Raw genomic sequence first — 11,032 nt, 5'->3', positions numbered from 1 at the left:
GACCAGCATAAACCAGCAAAAGGACCAGCATAAACCAGCAAAGGACCAGTTTAAACCAGCAAAGGACCAGCATAAACCAGCAAAGGACCAGCTTAAACCAGCATCCCAGCGTCAAAACATACCTAACCAGCATATGCTGGTTTTTTCGGGATAGCACATTACTCACAGCAAATATCAGGTATATGTCAACTTGAATAAGCTGTGAAAATAGATGTAATCTTAATAAAGTGGATATTCTCAAATGCAAAAATGTATATGCTTGAGGGCTAACTTTGGGTTTCGCTTACAACATGCAAATATTCCGAAAAAAGAAACACAGTTCTTATTCTTATAGTGGTATCTTATTGGCTTTCTTTGTGATCTTCGTCTTTACTGGTGCGCATCTGCACACAACTCATGACAGAATCTGACAAGAAATAAGTTTGAAAGCATTAAAGCATGATACATTTTTACCAACTCAAAAACATTATTACTGTATTTACAGTATGTTACACTGTGTGCAAAATTGACCATCTGTATTAACATGTTTAGTCAAGTTTGTCTGTGATCTGTGCCTCAAGTAGGTGGTATCCATGTTGGGTCACGAGACCAACACCGGGTTAAAAATTACAGTAAATAAATAATATAATGATGGTAACATACATAGAATTTAATATTCTTAACCCTCAGTGCCAATGCTTTCAGTTAACAATTTAAAAAGAAAATAACAGCTTTACATTTAAAATATACTTCAATCACTTTATATGTGATATTTCATTATTAAACAAAGGTCATTTTAGATATAAATATAATATTTCATAAATTGTATTACATACACAAAATGTAAAACAAAATGACGTTTTGAAGTTGTAAATAAAACAAGGATTACTGAAGTATGTTTTACAATAAATTACAATTTCAGTCTTTATACTTCAAACATTTTTTCTATACCATTTATTTTAGTATATATCTGCTATATAAAATGTATACAAGCTTGCATTATTTTAGATTTTTTGTAAACATCATCATTATCCTGTGCAGTAATACTGTAGTAAACTATAATCACACAACTGTAGAATGTTCTAGAAAAACAAGAACATTTATCAAAATGTATTTCGAATTTAAAGTCAACACTGATAGACATAATTATGAGGGACCTATTAAAAAAAATCCCATCGTGAATACATTTCTGTGAAGTGGACAGAGTGCAGGTGCGTTCAGAAACTTACATGCTTTCGATTTTCTGTTTCCTATCATACACCTTTTACACCTGTGCACCTCTCATTTATCTTTACACGACAAACGACATTGAAGTAAACATTGAAGTATCAGGTTGATTCTGCAAACATCGTCTACAACACCTTATGAGAACTGATTAAAAACAATTCAAAAAGACCCCAGAAAAAAAACATGCCAGTCACATTTCTAAAAAGTGCAACTCTACTTAATAATTTAGGGGTTTTGAGAAACATTAAAAGAATTTGAATGAAAAATAATAAGTTAATACAGAAATTACTATTAATCTTTTACCACATACAGCACTGAGACCACAAGTAAAGTCTCGGCTGAACAAAAAAGTATTTAAAAAAAGTTACCAAGAAACCAATTCTACTTACATCAGGTTATGATCTGTTGTAACTACTGTGATCCCTCCCTCTGTGCTTCAGATTGTTGGATACAGTGTTTGAATCACCTGAACTGAAGAGAATCCTAATGCTGCAGTGACTGAAAGTCTGATTTTACTGATCACTCTCTAAACTGAGCTCTCTGGAGTGGGCAGTTGTTTTACTTCATGTAATATTCCTCTGTTGTGGTGGGCTTGAGGATGAGTTGGCCCTCTTCCTCCAAGGAATCCCCAGGTAACCCCCATCCCCCTCACTTTCACCTCTGAGACCCACATCTCTGAGATCAGGTTCTTTTGGTGAGTCAGAGAGGGACCCCCAGGTAAGAAATCAGTGAATGATGAGAAATTACGCAAACTGAGAAAGTGACTCAAAGCTAAATGGGGGGCTATGGAAACTGAGGGTGGACTGCCTGTCATAAACTGTCTCTCCGTTTGACTGGAGGTCTTCCTGAACACCCACCTGCCAGATATAAAAAACAGAATCGCCCTTTAAAGATGGGTCAACATTTTTTAATGTTGTTTTTGATTATGAAAAAGAAAAGTTGTAAAAAAAAAAGAATGTTTTTCATCATTTTCAAGTTTTTAGCAATGGATTTTCTATAATCAGTACTGTATCATTAGGTCAGCTGTTCACATTGAACATTGAAATATAAATTGGAAAGGTTAATGATTTTTTTTTTTTATTATTTAATAATTTTAACTAAATTTAATGATCAGATAGTATGTCAGGAAAATATTTATATATTTATTTATTTATTTCAATATTTATTGTTAAATATTAAAGCATTTATGTATGTAGGCCTAATACAATAAAAACAGGATAAAATTACATGTTAAAAGCCGAGACAAACAAATAAGTTTTGAGACTGGATTTCAACTCAGATAAAGTGGAAGCCATTTTTATTTGGGTCGGGAGATTATTCCACGGAGTGGGGCCAGACACTTCAAAGGCTCTATTGCCTCAGATAAGATGGTGCTAGATTATTTAAGGATTTATAGACAAGTAATACGATTTTATATTCAATTCTATACTGAACAGGCAGCCATTGTAGAGATCTCCGAAGGGCCGTAACATGATGTATTATTATTATTATTATTATTATTATCATTATTTAGTCTGTTTTGATTTATTTATATAGAATATAAATATCAAGGAAACTTTGTAATTTTGCATACTGGCATGGTACCGATGTAAACAACAACGATGACGATGATGATAATAATAATAATAACAATCACAATAAAATAGAAAATTTTATTAAAATACATGATTTATTATTCATTATAAAATATTGTTTTGTTGCAGTTTTATTATGTAATTGTATTATTATTATTGAACTATAATATAATAATAATTGTTGTTATTTATGAAACATTTATGTAGTTAATGATAGTTATGTTATGATTATTTAATAAAACAAGATGATAACGTTCAATGTAATTTAATAAACAATTGTTTTGTTAAAATCATTATTTTATAAATGTATAATTTATGGTTATGTTTACGATTATGTTATGTTTTTATCATTGTATTGTCTATTTGATTTTATGTAGGCCTACTTTATTTATTTATTTATTTGTATTTTGAACAGAATTTGTATACCTGACAGATTCGTCAACAGACTTGTTTTTGTTGCTAAAATCGTAAACTCATATTTCCACGACCTACGTGAATGTGTTACGTTAATTTCCAGGCGACGTAAATATAGGCTACATGACGTCAGACCGTGTTGCGAAACATAGAAGAAAGGTGGCGCTGTTGCCAGTGATGTAACCGTGATGTGGACAGCATGCATCATTCTCATCCATTCTCACATTATTTGGAAACTCGCTGAACGCCTCCAGAACAAAGCTGGTCTGAAGCTTTCTTACAAAGCGATGAACATCTTTCCACTCTTCTTGAGAAGCATTGTGATCCTGTCATGACGTCAGGTGATACTACTTTTTAAGTTTTCCCACCGAGATAAAATAGCAGAAACACACTTTTCAAGCATTTTAGGTCACAAACAGTCTCAAATGAAGACAACAAGTGTTACTTTCTGGTCCTCAAACGTTAGAGGAACATGTTGATATTTAATGTGATGAACTACACTAGTGTGAACTCGAGGAGAACTGAATTCATATTAATCACTAGGCTATGACACATAGTTAAATTAAAATTAATTGCAAAAAAAAAAAAGATTAATTAAACTGAGGTTTATTACATGCATTCATGCATGCACTTAAGTGAGCTATCCATGTAGATTAGCTTTTTTAATTCAGCATTTGTAACCGTACTGTCCAGGGCTGTGCAGAGACCTTTGGAGGGGCAGGTGCTCAAAATATAAAAGGGGCACATGGAGCACAGTTTTTAATAGGGCTGTGCTCTTGCTGAGACGTGTATCGAAGCGGATGCTTCTGTATTGATGGCAGCAAATGCCATGATGCAGTTTTGAAAAAGAAACACAGAACAGAAAAGACCATTTTAAGTTTAAAAGTTAAATAAATATTTCTTTGCATTTCTTAATCACTCTGAAAATAGAAACGGAATTAAATTAGGCCTATTATTATTATTGAGTTTACAGGGTATGGTGGTTTCGCTGTTGTAAACACAACTGTTGTTGTTGTAGAAAAAAATATTTCTGTCTTATTTAAAATAGAATTATATTATAATCCTGTTCTGAATTTATTCTTTTTTTTTTTAATTATAATGATGATTAAAAACATGATTGATAAGTAGCCTATAAATCGGAGGATGAGAAAATCAGTATAAGCCTGTTTTATCAGTGTTTTGATAATTATTTTTAAGGCACTCTACGTTTTTAAAATAAATACTGTAATAAAAAAAGTTCAAAGTAATAGTTTTTTAGTCAGATAACATTAAGGCAAGACCCCTGGACGCCCTTTAAACTTTTCCCAACAGCAAGAACGAAAGAGAACAGGCACCTTTGTTTATATTGCTGTGTGTAGAACGTTAGCTGCTTTTTTAATATTTAATTTTAAAGAAATTTAATTTCTTTACTTTATTCGGGCAGGTGTGTTCACGTAGTGGTTTCTAGATTTAAATTCAAAGAGACAGTATCGATATTCTATGCATGACCTGACGTTTTATTCGTATCCAAAATGAGGAGAAGTGAATATATGTAGTGTATGTTTAATTCATACTCGAAGCCGGAGGGCGCTCTCGTGCAGAAAGTCCAAAACAGACTCATAGAAGGAATGACTTATGACGTGCAGGAAATCCCTAATATGGACAAAAGCATCTTAGTACTGATTGACATATAATTTAGTAGCCTATAGAAACTATAAATTCCCTGCCTTATTCTGTGATAAAAATGGGGAAAAGGTGCTCTTAGTAGCTTTTATAAACCATCATAAAATTGTCATTAGGAAAATATTGAACAAAAATATTATACCCCTTGCTGCAACTAACCTTACTTCCACAGGCTACAAACAGCAATATAAACAACAGAAATACATATTTAAAATCATAACAAGAAATAGTTTAATAGCTATGATACTGTTTTTGAAATCAAATCTTTGCATAGCTATGACAGTAAACGCTGGAATCTAACAATGCCTTAGAAAAAACAGTTAATCTTAAAAAAATAAAGCATATACATAAGCATGTTATAAACTTCTGAAACATTGGTGTTTCATATTTTAGAGTAGTCACTGCAACTCAATTAAATCTGTATGTGGGAGTGTGTGTGGAAAAAGTCACATGTAGCCTAACCCCCTTTGTAATCCTTAACATTTTCATAAGTAACTGTAATTTAATTACACATTTTTTCTTAGTAACTGTAACTGATTACAATTACTTTTATTTTGTAATTAAATTACGTAATTCCGTTACATGTAACTAGTTACTCCCCAACACTGATTAAAGGTGTCTGAACCTGAGGGATAATCCCTGATGAGATCGTCAGGTGAAAGATCATTATCATGTGGATAATTTTATTTACAACTAAATTATTATTCATTCATTTTACTAATAGTTAGATTGGGCAGGCCTTCACAAAATGGCGTTTAATTACAAAAAAATAAAAAGATTGCCTTGACAAAAGGGCACTTTAGGCATCAAGGGGAAAGGGGCAGGTGCTCAAGCACCCATCTCACCCCCCTCTGCACGTGCCTGGTACTGTCCTGACTACGATTTCCTAAGACGCGTGCGAGTGAATGAGAGTGAAAGAAACATAAACGTCTTTGAAAGTGAGCTTGAGAATATTCACACTTCATAGTTGTGCATAAATAGATCTTAAATACGTGAAAGAACAACTGGCGTGGACGCCACAAACAAAAACATTCCATGCATAGGCTATATGTAATAGCCTTTGTACACCCTAACGTCACATTTTCAAAGCTGACTGAACGTTGCAGAACCAAAATCGCCCACCGAAGTGACATGCAGAGCCCCACTCACATGCGGTTTGACGCGCGATCAAAGAGCTGCGCGCGCCGCTGCTGGTGCATGCAGACCCCCTTCAGGTGCACGCATGCTGCACCACTGCACCGACAATACGACAAGCCACTTACAAAACAACAGCCACCTGTTTTATAGACTGAAATGTAAAAATGATCCACACTGATCCAGATGTTTTTCATACTCTAATGTTCTTACAGAATTCTAGCTAATTTCCTACTAGATCATGTATAGTGAGATGATGTTGATAGACTAACTTTATGCTTAGGCTATAGGCTACTTTTTTTGCACACTTACAGTTTCAATTTTACAGTTTCTTGAATTGTTTTATGATTCATTGCCTAATTATTTTATACTTTATATTGTGATTAAAACCTAATAGGCTGTTAAATTACTCCATTTTGACAACTTACCCCAATTCTATCTATCTATCTATCTATCTATCTATCTATCTATCTATCTATCTATCTGTCTGTCTGTCTGTCTGTCTCTCTGTTTCTGTCTTTCTATGCATTTATACAGAATAGATCTATTTTAACTAATTTAGGCAAAAAAGCAGATAAATTATGAGAAATAAACCTTATCCTTACTCAATCTAAATTGTATACTTTTATGTACACTAGAATTTGATTCTTGCTGTGTGTCCATCATTTTCTTTATTCATGTTTCATTTTTTCTGCATGTTTGTGGTCCATTCACTTTCTTTAAATGTTATATATTTTCTATATTTTACATTTATAAAATAGTTTATGCATTGTAATAGCAACAAAACAAATAGTACATTTTGACATTTAATTTCTTCAGTACAATTTGTAAGTAGTTGAAAACCATGAAAATGAAAGTGAGGGTTTGGGAGGGGCAGACGGGGAGATTTTTTTCATCCTTTTAGTTGTTTTGTTCCTGGTATTGTAGAAGAACTGAATGTCTGCGCTGAGAATTGAAAAAAATGTATCAAATATGCATTGGATTTTGTGTGATTTTGTCCCTCTTCGATGGTAAGTAGTACATTCTCTTGTACTGTATATAATATTATATACTACATATTATATAATATTATGTACTATAATTTATATTATAAGAAATGTTTTAGGTATGAAAGTATGAGATTGACAGATCGCTTGCGATCATTTAAATAGAACAAAAATAATGACTCATATTTTACCTGGAAGTGAATATTTGCACATTATTTTATATACAGTCATTTTATTGTAGACTTATTTCTGTAAAATAATACTTTTTTAAGTTCAACTTTTAGCTATTTTTTAACATAGAAATGGCATGGAACTTATTATACAATACAGAAATGATGACATATATTTACATTTGCCTGCTTAAATGTATTAAAAGCTAAGTTTCAGTTAATTCAATAGTAAAACAAGTTAACTCTATTTTTGCATCACTGAGTGCGGAAGAATTTAGTTATTCAAATGACTTTAAATACAACCTTATGAATAAAATCATTTTGGGTTTTTATTTAAATCTGTTCCAGATGGTATTGGTTCACACATGGATTAAAGTCTTGTTTTTCTACTTTTAAAACTTCTTTTTTTTTTGTCTCTAGGGTGCTTTTCACATACCTTCTACCAAGAAGGACAGGAGGTAATAATCGATTGTGACCCCAAACAGCACAGCGTCATTACATTCTGGTTTAAAATAAACAGAAGTGGTGCAAAGCATTTGCTCACTTTTAAAGGCATGGATGTAAAGGATAATGTTGATAAGGAAAAATACAGCATGAACAAAAATGCTCCAAGTGGTAAAGTTAGTTTGGCTATTAAGGATTTCAAGAAAAAAACTGACAGTGGCTTGTATACCTGCGCAGCCATGAACAGCAATAAACTCTTCTTTGGAGAGCCAATTGAAATTAAAGGAGAACCAGGTGAGAAAATGCTTTCTTAACATTATTATGGATTGAATTATTAGTGATCATATGGCCAGTTATGTAAAATATGAGCACTTCAAAAATGGTCTTGATCAGTATTTTCATATATATATATAACATACATAAAACAAGAAATTTAATTCAGAAGCAAAATTACATGCAATAAAAATTTCTTTTTCATTCATTCTTTAATGTGAATGTGTCTTGAATTAAATTCATTTTTGTTACCTTATTGGCAAATTGATTGGTCTTGTTGTGAGTATAGATTTCACAAAAACGAAAAGAAAAACAGTAAGGTTTACGTTTAAAATAATGCTCATGGAGTACAAAGTTTAACCTTATGATATATTCTCTGAAAAAAATTCTAAATGTATTAAAATGTTTGATTAAATGATTAATGTTGTTTAGATATTTTCACTGAAAATCCAAAAACCAAAACCAAAACAAGAATATAGGGCATCATAGTTGTATTCATAATCCTTTTGCTTATATCTTTGTTGCAGATCCAGCAACACCACCTCCAAAAATTGATCCAGCACCACCGAAAACTACAACACCGGTGATTACGACAAAATCACAGTGTAAATGTGCAAAAGGTTTGTTTGACTATATATTTATATGCATAGCATATATAAAACCATCTGTGTGTGTGTGTGTGTGTGTGTGTGTGTGTGTGTTAGTATATAATCAAACAGTGCTGTAATGATTAGGATGTGTATATGTTCTCAGACCCAAAGCCCAGCATCAACTGTGAGACTTGGATATTGTCATCTTTGGCCTCTGGTTGTGGTGTTCTCCTCATTCTGCTGGTCTTCACAATTTTGTACTGCAACCGTAAGTCACATCCATCTAAATTATGCATGCTGCATGGTCATTTTTAACTGCACATTTTTGAAAAATTGATTATGTACCATATAAGTTTTGGAACAAATAAGCAATTGTACACAGTTACTCTTAAACTGAATTTATGGCTTGAACGCAGTCAATTAAAACAAATCCACAATTATATAGTGTCACAGGAATCTGAAAAGCGCAAATTCCATTTGCAATGTTGAGAAACAGTAGCTGTAAGATGTAAAATTTCAATACTACTACATGATTATTTATTTAGAACAATTAAACTATTCCCAAAGGCAAACACACAAGCAAATATGTAAATATGTGGACTGATTCATAAGAATAGGCTATATATTATATTATTAATAAGAACATACCTGGAGTAGAGAGCACCTATAAGTGGCATTTTAAAAATGTGATCCCGCTAATACTAAACAAATTAAAAAGGGGTCTGGTCATTATGCAAGCCCAGTGGGAGGACACTAATTTAGTTTTACATTTACATATTTCCATACATAATATATGCATACATTTTAATAACATATATGCATATACTTCCATTACTTTTGGATTCATTAATTTCTGTCAATGTTGTTTTTCTCAATTTTACTGAATTTTAATTGCACTCTAATTTATTTAAAAGAATGTATGATTGTCGCTGATGTTTGTTTTTAATTTTAGTAAAAATCTTTGTAAAATGTTTCATTCCTCTCCAGGTTTAAGAACAAGACGATGTCCCCACCATTACAAAAGACAGTAAGTCTTGCGTTGTTTTTTTTTCTTGCACAGTGTCACAAAATATTAATACGGTAGCCTACAGTTTCTGATCAACAATCTCAATTTCTCATTTTCAGACCCAGACCTGCTGGTCATGCAAAACTGCCCAACAGCCATTTCTAGCTCCAGTAAAGACACAGGAAATCCAGTACTGGTTAAAGATATCTTTGATTTAATTTCTTCTCAATAAGCAAAGTTAAAAGCAGTTTCTTCTTTCATGCTTATTCAGACTGTACAGCCTTAAATCTTAATCTTTCACAATGAAAATGTTCAAAACATCTCTATTTCTTTTCCAATAAGTTTAGATTTTTTTTTTATAGTCATTATATCTTTGTATCGGTTACATTTAATACATTGACAATAATCAGATTGTTTTTCTTTACGTGGTTTTTATCTTAATCTGTTCCTAGTTAAATGTTTTATGTTTTGCTTCAATGTAGACTTATTAAATGGGGCTTATTTAATATGTAAAAATGGTCACAAAAGCATTTTAAGCTTAAAAATCATGTTCAGTGTCACGTTGCATTGTAATCTGTTTACAAAAGAAATCTGCCATCTGCTGGCTCTCAGTGTTATGAAAAACACAAAGTTGCTTTGTGGCAGAGCAGAGCACCACCATGTGGACAAAATACGGAATTGTGTATGTTGTATAATGCAGACTGTCTGTCAGATGAATAAATATGACCAAAGACCATATGCAGCCATGTGCTTGTGTTTCAGCCGATGGAATGGTCACTGAATGGGATTTTTACTGTAGTTTGAGTTTGTGTTTCTCTCTGCTGCCATTCAGGAGCTAAGGTTAATATCTGAAAAATGTCTTTTAGTGATACTTCTAGATCTCTGTGTTCTGAAAATGAATGTTCAGCGTCCACACAATGCCCATCAACGTGTGTGATTCCTTTGGTTTGCTTTAGGAATCAGTTTGTCCGCCAGCTCGACAAAACAGGACCTACTTCATATAAAGACAGACACATAACGAAATAAACACAGCACGTGTGTAACGACTTTAGACTGGGTTTTGTTATTCTGTACATGATATGATCTTGTGATTGAGATTTTATTTATCCTTTCAGTAGTTTTGTTCCTGTTCTTGTAGAAGAATTGAGATTCTGTGCTGACATTTGCAAAAAAAAGCATGAAATATGCATTATCTTTTGTGCTATCCCTTACCAAAAAGAAGTATACTTCAAGTTTATTTTAGTAAGTATACTTAAGTAAAGTTCAAGTATATTTTTTAAGTATACTTTATGTAGTAAGTATACAAATATCAGTGTACTAGTAGTATACTTGTAAGTGTACTATTTCAATATTCCTTGGGACCCACTTTCTAGTATATAAAAGTATACTTTTAAGTATACTTTAAGTATAACAGTAGTAAACTTTGAGTACACAACTAGTTTACATTTATGTTTTTAGTTTGTACTGCAACTATAGTAAAAGTGAACTTATAGGCATACTGATAGTTTACTAATTAAATACTTGTAGCTTTTTTAGTACTCCTTGAAGTATAGTCTCAGTAAACTACTAGTTT

General features: G+C 32.3%; 1 protein-coding gene across 3 annotated transcripts; it reads left to right on the top strand.

The window, feature by feature from the left end:
* The first annotated feature begins 6,883 nt into the window (after positions 1 to 6,883).
* Positions 6,884 to 9,735, top strand: LOC107662903 (uncharacterized). Of its 3 annotated transcripts, none has more exons than XM_016453035.1 (6): positions 6,884 to 7,000; positions 7,567 to 7,884; positions 8,391 to 8,483; positions 8,617 to 8,721; positions 9,441 to 9,480; positions 9,579 to 9,735. In XM_016453035.1, the coding sequence occupies exons 1-6, from the start codon at positions 6,952 to 6,954 to the stop codon at positions 9,622 to 9,624; spliced, it is 651 nt and encodes a 216-aa protein (XP_016308521.1). In that variant the 5' UTR covers positions 6,884 to 6,951; the 3' UTR covers positions 9,625 to 9,735. The 3 variants fall into 3 exon arrangements, with proteins under 3 accessions (XP_016308521.1, XP_016308529.1, XP_016308535.1); XM_016453043.1 differs by having other exon boundaries at positions 8,391 to 8,446; positions 9,579 to 9,617; XM_016453049.1 differs by lacking the exon at positions 9,579 to 9,735 and having other exon boundaries at positions 8,391 to 8,446; positions 9,441 to 9,530.
* Positions 9,736 to 11,032: the final 1,297 nt, after the last annotated feature.

This window comes from Sinocyclocheilus anshuiensis, unplaced genomic scaffold, assembly GCF_001515605.1.
Source record: "Sinocyclocheilus anshuiensis isolate Anshui unplaced genomic scaffold, SAMN03320099.WGS_v1.1 scaffold457, whole genome shotgun sequence".
In the NCBI taxonomy this organism is placed as follows: Eukaryota; Metazoa; Chordata; class Actinopteri; order Cypriniformes; family Cyprinidae; genus Sinocyclocheilus; species Sinocyclocheilus anshuiensis.
This window is presented reverse-complemented; position numbering and strand designations above follow the sequence as displayed.

Coding starts and splice junctions, on each gene's coding strand:
- LOC107662903 (XM_016453035.1), top strand. CDS start 6,952: ATGTATCAAATATGCATTGGATTTTGTGTGATTTTGTCCCTCTTCGAT. Junction 7,885..8,390: donor TGAAATTAAAGGAGAACCAG/GTGAGAAAATGC, acceptor TCTTTGTTGCAG/ATCCAGCAACACCACCTCCA. Junction 8,722..9,440: donor CACAATTTTGTACTGCAACC/GTAAGTCACATC, acceptor ATTCCTCTCCAG/GTTTAAGAACAAGACGATGT.